This window comes from Antechinus flavipes, chromosome 5 (genome assembly GCF_016432865.1).
Source record: "Antechinus flavipes isolate AdamAnt ecotype Samford, QLD, Australia chromosome 5, AdamAnt_v2, whole genome shotgun sequence".
Taxonomy (NCBI): domain Eukaryota; kingdom Metazoa; phylum Chordata; class Mammalia; order Dasyuromorphia; family Dasyuridae; genus Antechinus; species Antechinus flavipes.
The window spans coordinates 287,230,029-287,247,673 of record NC_067402.1 but is presented as its reverse complement, the minus strand read 5'-3'; the positions used below and the strand labels follow the sequence as shown (position 1 = coordinate 287,247,673).

The window sequence follows — 17,645 nt, the reverse complement described above, 5'->3', positions numbered from 1 at the left end:
GCTTTATAATGTTAACCAATAGTAAATCAGACCTGAAGTCTCCATTGCCTCCAAAGAATTCAGATTTCTGCTGTCCGTGAAAGTCTAAGAGAAAGGAGTTCTGCCTCAGACATCCCTTCCTCTAGATTTGCCCACACGTGTCAAAGTCCTTCCTGAAATGCGGGGCGCAGACCCTGGCAAATCCTCAATTTTCCATGGCAACTGCTGCTTCCCAGATATCTGGTTTTTATTGGACTGAGACCTAAGGGCAAAGTCCCTTTTCCTCCTACACTTAGGAATTGTCTCTTGGGGAGGAGAAAGAAGGAAGAGATTTAAAGAGCTCTGATCTAGCCTTGAAACATGCTCCTCTCTGGGTTGATTGGGACATCAAGGACCCTTGTGATTAGGGATCAGCAAAGACGCTTTAAATACAGTCAGGCAGAAAGGGGCCACGTGGTGGAAGAGGAAGAGGCCCTAAGGTTGATCCAGACAAAGCATCATGGTTAAAGTTTCAGGTTAAGAGCCCCTAGCCAGCTGTTGACGCAGCTATTGCCACGGTGCCCTTACCGAGGTTTGTCAGCTATACAGCTTATTAGCTCCATGGCCTATAACGGCCACTGCTGATACTCTTCTCAGGGATAGGTCATGAAGGGGCATGGGACCCAAGTAGGGAAGGATCTTAGAAGTAGTTTCAGGCTGTCATGATATGCTTGATTTCATTGTTTCAACAGCCCATGCACCCATTCTGGAGAGACATGATAGTGGAGAGGAAATAAAAAGAGCCTACATGGACAGAGCTTGGGGCTAGGAGACAGAGAGAGAGAAGGGGATACAAATTTCAGACTGAGGCCCAATCTTCCATTGTGATTTCCAGTTTGTGCAGTCTCTTCTTATGATAGCCTTGTAAAGTAGATATATAGTGTCTTTTAGACCCATTTTCCAGATAAAAGAACTGAGTCTCATCAGGATGAAGTGGCTTACCTAACATAGTAGGCTTTTGCTCTAAGAATGGGAACAGACCCAGAGCATGTATACAGATGAAGAAATTGAGGAGGAACAGCTACTAGCCCCTAAGGTCAGAGGTTGAAGACCGGCAGGACCTGAGAGGTCATTTGGCCAAAAAGTCTCGTTTTACAGATGAGGAAACCAAGTCATCAGAGGGAGGGGAAAGGTCTTGGCCAGTTTCACGCAGGCGAACAGAGGCAAAGTTGGGAGTCTGACCAGACCAACACTCTTCCTGGCCCTCATCGCTCCCGTGAAGTGTGTCAGGGCCAGGATCGGCAGCAGACTTGGCTGTCCTTTCTCTAGGTCAGGTTTCTCTTCTACCCCCAGGTAGTTCTCATCACAACAAGATCAGGTCCCTGCCTTCACGGAGCTAGTTCTCTACCATGGGGACCACTGACAAATGATGATAAACATGGTACGCGACAGTAGATCATCACACTAAGCGCATTAGAGAGGGGCTGGGAAACTCTGTAGGTGCCGGTTACAGCCAACAAAGTGAGTAGGGAAGGAAGGCTTCCTGGAGGCAGAGGCTTAAATCAAGCCATTTCAATATGGGTCACTTTATTTTAAGACTTGAATAAAGAGGGTGGCACCATAGATGTAGAGTAAGATAACAAGGATGCAGGCGGTCTTCACTTGCCGAGCTAGGGCCTGCCCTGATGGCCAGGAGCTGGCCCTCCTCCCTCGGAACCTGGTGCTCAGAGGCCCCCGAGGAGTGCCCCACCAGGGGCGGTCCCAGGCCCCCCCTTCCGCGTCCCTTTGCACCACGAGGGAGCGGAGGCTGACCGAATCTGGGGAGAGCCAGCTGAAGGTGGACGGGTCCGGTCCTGGGAAGCGCCGGCTCAGGGGGACGCCACTGCTGGAGAGGCTGGAGGCACAGGCCTCCAGGGAGGATCTCAGGGAGTGGTGACTCCACCAGTGCCAGGCGCTCTCCAGGAGCTGAAAGCACTTGCCTCGGAGCATCATTCCCCACTGGGAGAAAACCGCCCAGAAGCCCTTGAAGCAGCTCATGAGCAAGGTGAAGACCAGCTGCTGTAGAATGCTGCCCAAGATGATCTCCAAGGCTCGGCCTTTGTCTTGGTAGAAGCTGACAAGGCTGTCGTAAGCCCCCTCAACCCACGAGAGCACGGCTCCGCCTACCTTGTGGCTCAGGTTTCTCAGCAGGTCCCAGGTGCAGCCCCAGGCCCATCGGACCAGAGTATAAAGGAAGGCCAGAGACCAAGCCTTCATCTCCAGCCAGGGCTGCCACACAGCCTGGTACATGGGGACCACCACCTCCACGTAGAGCTTCCGGGCCAGGATGAGAACCAGGGCGCCGGCCGTCTGCAGACTGCCGCGCCACAGGATGTAAAACCCCACCACAGAGAGGGACAGGTAGGAGGAAGCCAGGTCTGCCAGGGCCACGGAGAGGCCCAACAGGGGCACGTAGAGATTCACCCATAGGGAATGGGACAAGCCGTAAACCAGGAGAACCAGAAAGGGGGGAAGCTTCCGGCTGCTGGATTTGGTGTCATCCTCTAGGCTGTTGGAAGAGGAGTTGGGACCCTTGTTCCTGATCTCCTTTGGGCCTTGCCTTGGATCTCCAGCAGGCTCCAGGCCGGGCTCTGGCCACCTACTCATGGCCCTCAATCATCTGGCCAGACTGCTCACCCACTTCCCAACCCTTGTTGACAGCACAAGTCCTGGGCATGATGTCACCCTGGCTGAGTAAGCATTATTACCCGAGATGGGAGTATCCAAAAATGAAATGTCTCCTCTGAGGCGCTCACATGTGCCACCTTACGGCTAATGAGCCACATCACCTGGGCCAAGCTACCTGAGGTAGTAGTGTTAAAGCACCGGGAATTTGGGCTCAAGAAGCATCGAGAATTAAAGCGGGGGATTCTTAACCTGCCATCTGTGGGTTCTTTGAACCTTTATATTTCAATATAACTGGTTTCCTTTGCAATCTTTTGTGTTTTATTGTATACATTTAGAGGTATGATTCTGAGAAGGGATCCATCAGTTTTATCAGATGTCCCAGTGAGTCCAGAACTCTGAAAAAGTTAGGACCTATTCAAAAGAGAAGGATAAGCGATAACAACGATAAAGACTTAGGCTAGACTAGTGTAGTCCTAACTTTTTCAGAGTGATTCCCACCCCACCCCTCTTAAGGCCCAGTGGATAGAGCTCTTAAGAAGGCACATGTATCTCCAATTGATAAATGGTCAAAGGATATGAACAGACAACTTTCAGAGGATGAAATTGAAACTATTTCCACTCATATGAAAGAGTGTTCCAAATCATTATTGATCAGAGAAATGCAAATTAAGACAACTCTGAGATACCACTACACACCTGTCAGATTGGCTAAGATGACAGGAAAAAATAATGATGAATGTTGGAGGGGATGTGGGAAAACTGGGACACTGATGCATTGTTGGTAGAGTTGTGAACGGATCCAACCATTCTGGAGAGCAACCTGGAATTATGCCCCAAAAGTTATCAAACTGTGCATATCCTTTGATCCAGCAGTATTTCTATTGGGCTTATATCCCAAAGAAATACTAAAGAAGGGAAAGGGACCTGTATGTGCCAAAAATGTTTGTGGCAGCCCTGTTTGTAGTGGCCAGAAACTATGAATGGATGCCCATCAATTGGAGAATGGTTGGGTAAATTGTGATATATGAATGTTATGGAATATTATTGTTCTGTAAGGAATGATCAGCAGGATGAATACAGAGAGGACTGGCGAGACTTACATGAACTGATGCTAAGTGAAATGAGCAGAACCAGCAGATCATTATATACCTCAACAACCATACTGTATGAGGATGTATTCTGATGGAAGTGGATTTCTTCAACAAAGAGATCTAGCTCAGTTTCAATTGATCAATGATGGACAGAAGCAGCTACACCCAAAGAAAGAACACTGGGAAATGAATATAAACTGTTTGCATTTTGGTTTTTCTTCCCAGGTTATTTATACCTTCTGAATTCAATTCTCCCTAACATATTAAGAAATAAAATCATGACCATGTCGCCAACTAAAATTCTTCACCTCATTTGAATCAAAGCCTTAATCAGACTTCCCTCAGAGTTTGTCTTGTTTAAAAGTCATCAAACTAAGAATGGGAATGTCTTCTAGTTTAATCCATTCATGAGAGGTTGCTCTTAGGTAAAGAGAGGGGGAGAATTTAAAATTGAATGTATGTGTGTGTATATATATATATACACACACATATATACTTTCATGTATATATTCATTCATATATATATATGAGAATATATTTTTTTTTCAAAGAGGAAGCTGTCGTTTACCTTTGACCAGATTGAAATAGGAATTCTTGAAAAGTCAGAGAAAAAAAAATTGGTTTGTAGAAGATATTTCTCCCACGGTGAGGTCTATCATGAATAAATGAATGAATGAATGAAGAATTAAGTACTACAGTGTGTTTATGGAACAAGAACTGTGCAAAATTTTAGGGAGACCCATAGAGGTGCGTTCACATTGTACTGATTGGGGGGTGGATAACATACATAAACAATTTCAGCTGCAAATCAGAGGGCGTTCCATGATCCTGAAGATGTGGCAGCAAAGCACACGGTGGATCCTCTTCTTGATGATCTTATCTTTTAACAAGACCAACAAGAAGGAGCCATTTGACAGTGTCTAGGTCTCTAAGACCTCCCCTGTAGCAGCTGTAGGTACTGAAGCAAGGGCTGAAGTTCCAATAGAAGCCATTGTCAGAGCGCATCTGCTCCTGTGGGGATGGCCTGGGGTAGTTAGGGTAGGAGTACCTAGCTGGATGTGGTCTGGGGGAAGGACTATGGGCTTCCTTTGAACACGAAGGTGGTTCTGTTTAAGCAGAGCTGGCTCTCAGTCTATCATCTCCACCCATATTCTGCTTTGTCACGAAGTTATGTCTTGTTTCTAGATTATTTTAGAATATAATCAGCAAGGACCCGAGACAGAGAAAATGCTAAAACTCGCCAGTCAGGTACAGCCTGTGGATTCTTCTCAAAATCATATTTTTAGACTGAAATTCACCCAAAGCGAGTGAAAATATAGACGGAATTACATTCCCATTTTAGGTCACGGACATCCCAGAAATCTTTGCACAAATTTCAGCTCCAGGCTGAGATCCCCCTGCTTTATTTGCTCTCTATCCCGGGTCTGTCTAAAAGTGCGACATTTGTACTTGGGGCCTGGCATCGATCACCAATAAGCAGATGGCAATTACTTAATGTAAATGTAAAATTCACTGTTAAACACATTATTTCAGGGGAAAGATCACAGGAGGAAAGTCTAAGTATCTGAAGCGGATCTTGGAGTGAGGAAGGCCCGAGTTCAAATCCAGCCTCGTGTGATTCTGGGCAAATCACTTACACTGGGATAATAATTGTACCTGGCTCCCTGGTTTATTGTGAGGATCAAATGAGATAATTATAAAAAGTGCTTAGTTTAGTATAACTATTTACAGGGTCTCCCGCCCCAGAATGTGCGCTCCTGGAACATAAGGACTATGTTGTTTCTGCCTTTCTTCGAATCCCCAACACTTAAAACTGTCTGGCATAGAGTAGGTACTTAATAAATGCTTAAATGATTGTGGACAAGAATGGGGCTCAAGCAACATTTATTAGGCACCTAATATATACCAGGCCAAGGATAAGAATGGTAGCCCCCAGAAAAAGTTTGGAACAGAAGGGGGAGCTGCCACCGGGGCTAATTTTCAAACTATCGCCAGACTATTTCAAGCTATTTTTTTAACGTCGGAATCATAGCCAAGATTTCCCGCTAAATCACTCAAGGGATCAATAAACATTTATTAAGCGCCTACTGTTAAGGCCGACTGCATTAGGCGCAGAAAGGAGGCAGTCCCTGCCCTTCCGGGCAAACAGAGCATGTGCCGGGCGAAGGGGGAATAATCGCGAGGGAAAACGCTAGAATTAAAAGGGTTGGGGAGGCCTTAAGTATGAATTGCAAGCTTGGGATCCACCCTGTAAGTGCAACAAATGCAGCGTTAAAAACAAGGGGTTGGGAATCGACTAACCAGCCCCCAAACGCGTAACGTTAAATTTGGCCAGCGCGGATTCTGTAGGTCCCTTGCCACAGCATCACGTTCTTCCTCCGCAGCCCCAACCTTTTTCCTTTCTGGCGAAAACAGAGTTGGCGTTATGCTTAAGGCCAGAGAGCGCTTGCGCGGTAAGCATGCGCACAAGGCGTGCGTGCCTTGCGGGAGCGCGCGCGATACCGGAAGGGGCGGGGCCTAAGGAGGCCTTTTATACGGCGGGCCCGGAGCCGACCGCTCTCTCCCAGCTGGCCTCGGCGGCGTTCGTAGCCGCATCGGCAGCACCATGGTACGTACGGATATGGCGGCTTTTCTGGGGCAGGGAGGGGAGGATATCGCGCTCCATTCACAGCCATTGCTCCTTGGGCGACTTTCTGACCGTGCTGGTGCGGCGCGGAGGCCTTTTAGCTCTCAACGCTGGCGTCATTTCTGGGCTCGTCCATTCGGGGTTGTAACACGTCGGGCTTTCTCCGCGCCTCGCTCGGACTAGGCCTTGCCTTAGCGCATGCGCCGAGTACTCTGCCCTGGCTCAGGAGCTTTAAGGCCTACGCGCGCCTCCGTAGCGTAGCGGGCCACGTGGGCGCGAATGGCCCATTTTCCGAGCCGACTGGAGGGTAGCTACGTTTACTTTACCTTTTCACAGATGTGGCTCGGAAAGGTCAAAGGTTTCCTTCGGAGGCAAAACCTGTAGTCGAAATCGGGGCCCTCTAAATATAGTGCTTCCTGCGTTGTCATAATCCGGCCTCGTTCCCTCATTTTTTGTTTTAGTGAAGAGAAAGTTTGGGGGGGGACTATATGCTAGTAGGGCTGGGCTGTCTCTGTACTAGGTTCTGAGGACTGTAGTGGGAGTTTTTAGTACTGTTGGGCCAACCCAGGCTGCTCTCTAGCAGAGACCCCTTAGAAGGCCTTGAACCCAAACCCTTGGCCCTGAAATAGCCTCAGTTCATATGGCCTTTGGTTGTGAAAGGGATCCGAATTCATTAGACAGTTAAAGCAAGAAGGAATGTGATCAGGAATCCTCGATGCAAAGCTTTTTGTCTTATTAACTATTAAACGACCGGCTACACGTGATGAAATTCATGACGGGCGGACAGAGAAAACACGTGCTGAGCGTCATGTTCTGATGGTAGCCCTGCTGGACCCTAAATGGCAGCTTTGAGGGGCAGGTGAAAGACCCTGCTTCCTCTGAATTAGCTAATTGTGTGCTGACCACTGATAGGTTAAATCAAACTTGCCGCGAGACGGACTCGTAGAAAGCTTTAAGCCTTAATTTGGTGTAATCTCTTTGTAGAGGCTCAGCTGAACCTACTTAAACATGGCGTCTGAGGAGTGGCATTTAATCATTGAGCACCTACCACGTGTTTTATGCTGCTAGTCAGTGGATTAGGAAGTGTCTTACATCATTTGAGTTTGCTGATCTGTTTGGCCAAAATGGGAAGTCTCAACTAAGCACAAACAAATTGGCATTGCATAATTTGACCTTAAAATCTAAACAGATGGCATCATAGGCATCTAAATCATGTTCATAGACCAGGAAATGAGGAGGTTTTTGCTTTTTTCCAGATACCAGGTGCTCTTTGGTTTTTGTGGATTTTACAGCTAGGAATGGGGTTAAGTTTTTGCCCTAATGGACTAGGGCTTCACCTAAAGTTTTAGCTTGGGATTCTTGCCAGTGTCAGCTTTTGAATCCATTTAAACACATGGATTTCTACTCACTCCATCCACAGTAGTTAAAATCCTTTTCAGTTGTGTCTCCATAATCTCTTAGGGTGCTTTTTAAAGCAAAGATACTGTTGTGTTTGCTGTTTATATAGGAGAGGCCAGTTTTGAACTTATAAAAATGAGCCTTCCAGACTGGGTCTGGTGCTGTTAACTGCCTCTGGTAGACTGGTGACCTTTAAAGGTCACCTCAGATGCTCTTACCTGTAATTTCTTAACTATCAGCAGCATTTTGCTGGGACCTTCTGGAAAGAATGTTCTTTGTCATACCTTAGAGTTGGTCACATTCAGGGTCCATTAGCCAAGCAGATCTTAGTGACATCTCCTGGAGTGACCTGGGAATAAGACAAGCTTGGAAGTTCACTGGGCTCTTTTCTTATAGTCCCACAGGAAGTTCTCTGCTCCCAGGCATGGGTCTCTGGGCTTCCTGCCTCGGAAGAGAAGCAGCAGGCACCGGGGGAAGGTGAAGAGCTTCCCCAAAGATGACCCTACCAAGCCCATCCACCTGACAGCCTTCCTGGGCTATAAGGCCGGCATGACCCACATTGTTCGGGAGGTGGACAGACCTGGCTCAAGTATGTAGATAAGACCCATGGGGATGCCCTAATTCATCTGAATTCTGCCCTGGCTCAAGTGTCATGAGGGATTTGGAGGGGGAAGAGGGAAGGATGAGGCTGGAGAGATAGATGGCCTAATTTGGAATAGTTCTATTGTAGTCCCTTCAAGATTCTTTATTGATAAATGAAAGGGAAGGATAAGCGGAATCTTGACTCCTTCTGAGGGACGTTTGATGTCTGCTCTGCTACTCATACCCTAATTCTAGCTTGAAGGCCTCCCCTGATGGGAGAAGCCTTGCTACCATTATTGTTTTTGAACTTTGCCATCAACACGTTTAAGTGTGACCAGAAGGTTACCGGGGCACGTACTTCCAGCAGCAAACGTAACTGGACTCTGCCTTTTCCAGAGGTTAACAAGAAGGAAGTGGTGGAGGCGGTCACCATTGTGGAGACTCCCCCCATGGTGATCGTCGGCATCGTGGGCTACGTGCAGACCCCACGAGGCCTTCGGAGCTTCAAGACCATCTTTGCTGAGCACATCAGTGATGAGTGTAAGAGGCGGTTCTACAAGAACTGGTGAGTGGAGCTGCGCCCTCTTGGCTTGGTCTCTGGCAGTGCATCCTCTGTCCTGAAGGTGGTATCTGCCAGCGGGAAATGGCCCCTCTCCTGGGGCATCAGGTCCATGAGATGGGAAAGCCCCTTCAGAGGGGGGTGGCCCGACTGCCCAGAAGTGTAGCAGAATGTGGAGGAGGAACCCAGGGCCTGTAATTGTACACTGGACTCTTAATGGCTTCCAGTCTCTTCCTTCGGTGGGGGGAGGGTTTGCCTTTCCTAGCACCCAGCAGGGGGCAGCGTAGGCTTGTGTGTGAGGGGAGGGCCCTGGTGGGTGCCAGTCCGGGAGCACTGAGTCTACCTCATGCCTCTGACCTGAGCAGCTCCGTTTCTCAACTTGGATCACCTTGCGGCAGCTCCGCTCGGCTCTGTCCGATGAGCTCTAGGCTCCGCTTGCTGGTGGAAAGGGATCCTTAGAAGCCAGCAATGAGCCTCAGCCTGGGAGGGTGCGGCTCCTTCCGCTCACTCCATGCCCCAGTGGGGCTGATGAAGGGCTGCCCTCCACCCCCTCCCCAACTCTGGTGCTCTGCTTCTGAAGGCATAAGTCCAAGAAGAAGGCCTTCACCAAGTACTGCAAGAAGTGGCAGGATGATGATGGCAAGAAGCAGCTGGAGAAAGACTTCAACAGCATGAAGAAGTACTGCCAGGTCATCCGAGTCATTGCCCACACCCAGGTGAGTCCCTCATCCTCCCAGGGCAGAGGTGCCACAGCCCAGGGTGGCCCACTCTGACTTTTCTTCCTCTGCTGTTGAGGGGTGCGGGGGCAGGCATTTCCTAGATTTGGGGCCAGATCTGAGGGGTTGAGCCGTTCCAGGACTGGTACAACAAACTGATCTGAAATGAGTGTCTTTGGGTTGTCTTTTCTGTGTCGGGATTTAGCCTTGCTCTGGAGGAGCTGGGGGATCTAGATAGCAACCCCATGTATTCAAGGAGAATTGCTTTTATAATCACGTGCCTCAACCTTGGAAAGGTTTTGCCATCCATAGAAATTGGGTCTAAGTTAATGAATTCTGGCTATCAGAAGCTTTTTTTTTTTTTTTTTTTCTCTGAGGCAATTGGGATTAAGTGACTTGCCCAGGGTCACAGTTAGGAAGTGTTAAGTGTCATAATCCTGCCGTTGAAGACCGGTGCGCCATCTACTGTGTCATCTAGCAGCCTTTCACTATCAGAACTCTTAAGGACTATTAGCCAACCCAGGCTCCCCCCACTCCCCCAATTGAACTGTGTGGGTGTTTCAGAATCTCAGAGTTTTGTGGAGAGTTAATGACAGTGCAGCCTGAAAATTGCGTCTCTGTGGCCTCTTGCCAGTCTTCCAGACTAGCATCTGCTTAGAATTTGGGATTGGTTGGTATCTGTGACCTGCAGGCAATACCAGGCACAGCTGGGCACCGAAGGCATAGTCGGGGCAGCCTTTTATATTTATTGATTCCCTTGGCAGTTGTATTTTGTGTGCATTTAAAAGCTTCGGGTCTTAGCTTTGAAGCATATTAAGCCACAAGGCTAGTCCTCTTATGCAAGTGACATTCCTCCTCCCTGCAGATGCGCCTGCTCCCCCTGAGGCAGAAGAAGTCTCACCTGATGGAAATCCAGGTGAATGGCGGCAGCGTGTCTGAGAAACTGGACTGGGCCCGTGAGAAGCTGGAGCAGCAGGTGCCCGTGTCCACTGTGTTTGGGCAAGACGAGATGATTGATGTCATTGGGGTGACCAAGGGCAAGGGCTACAAAGGTGAGCTCTTCTCCAAAGCCCTGCGGGGAAGGGATGGGGCTGCCTGGGCCACACACCTTGTTCGGTGATGAAGTCATGGAATATGCGCTGGGCACAGCGCCCGAGCCTGATGAGGAGAGATTCCTTGCTGCCTTCCTTCTGAGAACAGCCCTCTTGTGGCTTGGGATCGGGAGGGGGTGGGACAGGGCTCTGCCAAGGCTTGGGGCCTCTGGGTCACTCGGGATCTTCCTCTCAGGTGTCACCAGCCGCTGGCACACAAAGAAGCTGCCCCGAAAAACTCACCGTGGCCTGCGCAAGGTGGCCTGTATTGGAGCTTGGCATCCTGCCCGTGTGGCCTTCTCCGTGGCTCGGGCTGGCCAGAAGGGCTACCACCATCGCACTGAGATCAACAAGAAGGTGAGGCTCTCTCCCTGGCAGGACTGCAGATAGAGCTCCTACTGTCAGATTTCCAAAAGGGAGTGAAGCCCTTGTGGGAAGAGATGGCAGGCTCCATCCCCAGAAACCTCCTGGGGGCCTCTGCCCGCCTCAGGGCTCCCCTTCCCAGCCCTGATGTCCCTCACACGTCCTTTGCAGATCTACAAGATTGGCCAGGGTTACCAGATCAAGGACGGCAAGCTGATCAAAAACAATGCATCCACGGACTACGATCTGTCTGACAAGAGCATCAACCCCTTGGTGAGTGCTGGCCATGGGCCCTCCTGCAGGGGGAGCAGTCCCCAGTCTTTGAGTCCTGGTGGAGTAGAACGGCTCATCTTACTGGCCCTTTCTCTTCTTAGGGAGGCTTTGTCCATTATGGTGAAGTGACCAATGACTTTATCATGCTGAAAGGCTGTGTTGTTGGGACCAAGAAGCGGGTCCTCACCCTGCGAAAGGTGAGAACAATTGGTGGTTAATTCTGGGAGAACTGCTAACCTAGGGGCATCAAGAGAGCATGTGTTAAGCACCTGTGTGCTAGGCTCCCAGTGACCTTGTAGGGCAGAGCTTCAGTAGTGATTCCTGAGCTCATATGCCTTGTGTCTGGAGCCTGGTTTAACCTGGGTTGATTCTGGCTGGCCTCGGGGTGAGGGGCATTGGCTCAGGTTTAATATTGATTGCCATTCTTTCTGTTGCCCCCAGTCTCTGCTGGTACAGACCAAGCGTCGCGCCCTGGAGAAGATCGACTTGAAGTTTATCGACACCACTTCCAAATTTGGCCATGGTCGGTTCCAGACTGTGGAGGAGAAGAAAGCTTTCATGGTGAGTCTTTTTAACTTCCGTGGTTACTTGCAGGCAGACATTGGAGCAAAGAAAAGGAGCTCGGCTTGGGTCCAGGCACCTTGGGTTTTGCGTGTCTCAGACATCAGTTGCCAAGTTGTAGCCTTTCTGGGTGGTTTGAAGGAACTGGAGGCTTCTTGTTCAGGTTTCTAGACCCTAAACCATAATGCCGCTCTCCTTACAGGGACCACTCAAAAAAGACCGAGTTGCCAAAGAAGAAGCTGCCTGATGTGTCCAAATCAACTCAGAGCTGGTGGATTCTCAATAAATTTATTTTTAAAACTATCTCTGGCATTTGATTGGAATGACTCAGAAATGAAGTTAAAACTCCTAGTAGCTGGGAGAGTAGAGAAATGAGGCTTTAATTTGAGGTTCTATCAGTTCTAGGCCCTGGAAGGAAGGTCAGGATTGAACTTGGTTTTCATAGCAAGGTCCAACTGGTGTTCTTAAATTGGCTGATGTTAAAGTTTCTAGGGGTGCCATCTGGACTCAGGGAGGATTCCCTTTTGTGAGCCTTGCACACTTCCTGATTCTAGACAAGACCCTGTCTGCCTCAGCTCCCTGATCTGTCAAATTACAGAAGGAAATGGCCAACCACTCCAGGATCCTCAGCCAAGAAAAGCTGGGTCTTGGACATCAAATAATGTTAGCTGTAACCTTGAGCTAGGATTCTATTGGAGAAACTTTCAAGTCCTCTAATCTTAAAAAGCCTAATAGTCATTTTGGAATAGAGGCTTCTGGACCTCCATTCTGTTTTGTCTTTTGGAATATGGAGGTTAAAAAATAGCTGGAGCGTCTTGGTCTTTGCTATCTGAGCTGAGTAGGGTCTGAGTGATAAGAGCATCTTCCCTAAGGTCATAGTCTAGATAAGCCCAAGTTGGATATAGGACAAAGAGGTACAACTGAGGTGGGTGGAGTTGGCCCACTGCAAGGTACCAAAAAGGACTAAGAACTGACTGATGGATTAACAGGGAGGTGAGTATCCTGGCTAGATAGTGGGGTCATTACAGCACCAGAGGCTGGTTTTCGGCCTAAAACTTTCCAATAAGCAGCGCCTGCTTTCTCATGGCCCTGGTGGCCCGTCCCAATCCCCCCATCCCCTCTTGACCTGCTGGTAGGTGGCTTTATGCTCACTCCAGCACCCCTCGGCCATCTTGCTGCCTGGTCCCAATGCCCAAGCAGTAATGCCCGCTAAGGAGCCTGGATCTGGTGCCATTCTTCCATCTCCCTTGCCATGGACAAAATGGTCTGCTAGTGCAGAGCGGGAGTGCAAGCCAGGCCTGGACCAGCAGGGGTTGGGAGTGCACAGATCCTGGGATAGCCTGTCCACTGGGCTGGGAGGCCTGACAGCCAATCCCACTGGCCGCCCCCAGCCTCCCTTGGAGGGCCACCCCAGAATCGTGAGCTGATCTCATGTGGGCCTCACAATGACCTAGAATTTGCAGGTCTTTGAGAAGTTGGATTACTCGCCCAGCCAGTGTGGGGCAGGATTTGACCTGGGCCCTTCTTACTGCACATTCACCGCATCCCAATTGTCTCAGACTAATGAACCTAACCTCTGACTACCAGGGAGCGGAGGCAGAGCACATAAGGGGGATTTCTGGCACTATGAAAAGAAAGGACTCTGAGCCGATTTACTGTCTTCTCTTCCCTCTATCTCTGTTCTTATCCCCAAAGCAGAATCTTAGTTGTAAGGAACCTTAAAGGTGAAGTAGTAATTCTCCATCTCTAGTTTTTTGTCTCTTTTTCTCCATCCTTTCCCTTCTTCCCTCCCTACTTTTCTGCCTCTTTCTCCCCCCTTATTTTTGTGTCTACGTTTGTCTTTAGATCTTGTTCTGCTTCAGTCCTTTCCATGTTTCCCATCTTTTCAGTTGAAATCTCTTTAGCTGACCAAAGCTTGATGTGGGAGCCCAGTCACCAAAATCTGATCTTGGACCCAAGTCATTGCCCTTTTCTGGGGCCAAGTATCCTCACCTATAAAATGGGCATATTACAGACCTCAGGAATCGGGAGGAAAGCACCTTGCAGCCCACAAAAGTACCACAGCTAAATGAAGGGAATACCTGGGCATCCCTCATCTCCCATCCGCAGTGAGAGCAAGTCCACCCCATGGTGGCCTACAGGAGGGGAGCTAGCGGCTGGAGACCCTTTGGCTTCCTAGGCCCAGAGGCTCTGGAACCAGTTGCTTTAAGATGAGCTTTGGGGTGGTGGGGAGAGCTTTTCAGCAGCATTGCTCTGCCCCCCAACTCCTGTCAAGCCAGATGAGTCTGAATCTGGGGGCTGGGCGCCTTCCGGCTCCAGGGGCATGTGAATAAGTAGGGGGGCCCTCAGTTCCTGGAGCTCCTGGTCTCAGGCCCAGCTCTCCCCCACCCCAACACTGGGTACACATACATAGCACACGTTAGCACCTGTCCCCTCCCCCCAAGTTACCCCAGATTACGTATTTTATGTATATGTTCTACGTACTTATATGTATTGCAACAGAATGCTGCTGTCTCCCCGGCAGAAAATGGGTACCCTTAAGGCAGTGGATTTTCTGTCTTTGTATACATCTGGCACAGAATAGGTCCACAGTGCCTGGTGGGCATTTAATACTTGCTGGTTGCTCGGTCAGTTTGCTTAAAGTAGACATACAGCCCAAGCACATCCCCAAAATGGACCAGAGACATGTATGCGATGACAGCCTGTCATATATGTAGACTTGCCATATCTGTGCATTCACAAAAAAGTACCAGATTCAATCTGTGACCCACTCCCCTTCTCTGGGCCTCAGTTTCCCCCTCTGTAAAATGAAGGGGTTGGACTGGGATGTCAGTCTGTTGAACTCTGAATCATCCCCATTTCATAGAGGGGAAAAATGAGGCTTTCAGTGGTAAACTCACACCTTCAGAACTGGGTCAAGGCTCCAAGTGTCCCAGACTTCCATTTATTACACATGTGCTCACAGAGCCAGAAGTCACCAAGGAGGAAACTGATTCCCAAAGCCGGCTGTTCGGACCCCTAATCAATCAACAATCATTAAGTGTTACTGTTGAACGGGCACTGTGCTAATCACAAAAATGAGCTCGTCCCTGTCTTCGAGGGGCAGAGAATAGTTGAGGAAGGCTCTCTGTTTCCCCTATGTATCTGCAAGATGGGATAATATGGGGAGTGGGCACTGGTCGTTGGGGGGACGGTGGAAACCAGGAGGCATCACTCAGCCTGAGGTTGGAAGGAAGGAGAGATTCCCCGAGGGAAAGGGGGTGTATTCCGGGCCCAAAAAAGTCTTACCCCCCCATTCCCAGGGCCAGAAAGAGGCTGCCTGCCTCCCCTTGCTGACCCTTGCACTCCCAGAAACCACCTGTCCACATATTCCTCTCACCACTCCACAAAGGAGATGGCGGAGCTGTCCAGCACTGGACCTGGCCACCGCCTCTGGCCACAGGAGCTCAGTGTTCTGGGCTCCTGACACTCTGGCTCTGGGACTCTCAGACAGGTGGGGGAGGGGAAAGCTGCCCCCTCCTCTCCTTTTCCTCTCGAACCCAATGTGACCATTAGGCCCAAGAGAGCCTGGTTAGACCTCTCAGGAACAATAGAAGAGACCCCAGACCCGGGCAGACCAGAACACTGATGGGTGAGAGACAGACAGACGGGCAGCTAGATGGCACAGTGACACAAACAACAAGAGATTAGATAGAAATAGTAGCTAGAGATGAATGGGGAGAGATAGAGATATAGCAATAATTTTATATGATTTGCAGTATATCTAAAGCATATCCATACAGACAAACATACAAGAGACACTAAGAGATCAGCTCTTTCTTGATTTCCACTGCCCCCCCCAACGATCAGTGCCCACCCCCCATATTATTGCATCTTGCAGATACATAGGGGAGGGCAGAGAGCCTTCCTCGGCCGTTCTCTGCCCCTTGAAGGCAGGGACGAGCTCATTTTTGTGATTAGCACAGTGCCCGTTCAACAGTAGCACTTAATACACGATTGTTGATTGGTTAAGGGTCCAAACAGCTGGTTTGGGGGATCAGTTTCCTTCTTGGTGACTTCTGGCTCTGTGAGCACGTGGAGTAACTAAGTAAAAGCATCCTGGTCTCCAGAATAAGGCAGGTGACGGTCCCGGGCCCAGTCCCATAGGCAGTTCTGGGACCCATGTTTAAGGACATTGACAAGCTAGAATATGACCCAGGTGCCATTTCTGTGCCTCTTGTTGACCGTCCTTCCCAGCTTACACCATCTGCCGATCCGATGAGCGTGCTACCTACACTTTTATTTAAACCACTCAAGGAAAAAGCCCACCGGAGCCTCCGGTGTATACCAGCCTCCCGGCCCCCAGACGGAGGCCTTTAGACCTACCCTTTAGACTCGAGCAGACCCACTTCCACGCGTTACTGTCCTTGGCCGGAGTCCAACTGGAAGCCATCTTTCTCCTAAGCTCGTGTTCTGTCTGTGATTCGTTCTTTAGACACAGCAAACTATCAGAATCTTCGTCCTCCTCAGAGATATTTTAAACTGGATTTTATATCAAAATCCAGCTTTTCAGGAAATCAGTTCTGAGGTGAACGTCTACATGCATAAAATGAACATTTCTTTTTTCCTGACACACTGCTTCCAATTAGGGAAAGGTTAACCCCGAATCTGACTTGAATTAATTCTTTTTTTGTATATGAAAATATAGACAGGGGAGGCTGACCAAGGAACTGATGAAATAATCGAGGGTGTCTGTTCTAAAGAAGGGAAGACTCGACGAAGGCGAGGGTGGGGGAGGATCGCTGAGCTCTCCAGGTATTTGAAAGGTTGGCTGCCAAGAAGAAGAGGAATTAGCTTTATTTGCCAAGAAGAAGGATTAGCTTTATTCCATTTGGTCTCAGAGGGCAGACCGATGAAGTCGGGCGGGAGTGGGGCTGGGACAAGGAATCTGCACAGAGCTGGGGGGCAGCTCCATATAAGGGAATCTCCCTCATCTGTCCCCCAGTGGGAGAGGCTGCCGCAGGGGAGAGACTTCACCCTCCCTGGAAGTCTTCAGGCAGAGACAGAACGACCACTTATCGGGAGTGTGACTTGGACTAGATGCCCTTGGAGGTCACATGGGTCAAGTATAGTTCGGAGATTATCTGATTCTTTGATTTTCTCTCCGACTACTTTCAAGCCTCAGGTTTCTGAACTCTGATAGGCAGCTACATGGAAAATAATAATAGTAATAATAATAAATTATTAACTATAAAACTCCAAGGATGGCAAAAACTTTTATAAGTATTAGCTCATTTCATCCTCACAACAATCCTGGGAGGGAAGCGTTCTTCCCGATTTGTTGTTCAGTTATTTTTTCAGTTTTATGTGACTTTGTGACCCCATTTGGAGTTTTCTTGACAAAAGATAACTGCGGTGGTTTACCATTTCCTTCACCAGCCCATTTTACAGATGAGGAAACTGAGGCAGACAGGATTGAATGGTTTACCCAAGGTCACACAGCTAATAAGCGTCTGAAGTCAGATTTGAACTCGGGAAGATGATTTCCTGACCTCAGGTGCTCTGTGTACTGAGGTGCCACCTAACTGCCACCCTCGATTTATAGATGAGAAAACTGAGGCACAGACCGAGTGACTTGTCCAGGGTGACCCAGCCAGGTCAGATCTGAAGCTGGATTTCAACCCATCTTCCTGACTCCAGGTTTCCATTCACACTCTGTCCATGGTACCACTAAGCTGCTGTCTGAGCTTAGTGTAGAAAAGGAGAAAGTGTCCCTTTGAA

The 17,645-nt window shown here is 49.1% G+C and overlaps 1 protein-coding gene and 3 non-coding genes across 4 annotated transcripts; all 4 read left to right on the top strand.

The window, feature by feature from the left end:
- Positions 1–6,207: 6,207 nt before the first annotated feature.
- On the top strand, positions 6,208–12,188 carry RPL3 (ribosomal protein L3). Its single transcript, XM_051962001.1, has 10 exons — positions 6,208–6,324; positions 8,137–8,329; positions 8,719–8,887; positions 9,462–9,597; positions 10,463–10,649; positions 10,885–11,045; positions 11,223–11,324; positions 11,426–11,521; positions 11,766–11,885; positions 12,088–12,188. The coding sequence occupies exons 1-10, from the start codon at positions 6,322–6,324 to the stop codon at positions 12,130–12,132; spliced, it is 1,212 nt and encodes a 403-aa protein (XP_051817961.1). The 5' UTR covers positions 6,208–6,321; the 3' UTR covers positions 12,133–12,188.
- LOC127539506 (small nucleolar RNA SNORD43) lies at positions 7,100–7,161 on the top strand. The gene has a single exon (XR_007947941.1). It is a non-coding gene; the product is annotated as a small nucleolar RNA SNORD43 (small nucleolar RNA).
- LOC127539520 (small nucleolar RNA U82P) lies at positions 9,404–9,461 on the top strand. The gene has a single exon (XR_007947953.1). It is a non-coding gene; the product is annotated as a small nucleolar RNA U82P (small nucleolar RNA).
- Positions 10,706–10,798, top strand: LOC127539514 (small nucleolar RNA U83B). Its single transcript, XR_007947949.1, has one exon. It is a non-coding gene; the product is annotated as a small nucleolar RNA U83B (small nucleolar RNA).
- Positions 12,189–17,645: the final 5,457 nt, after the last annotated feature.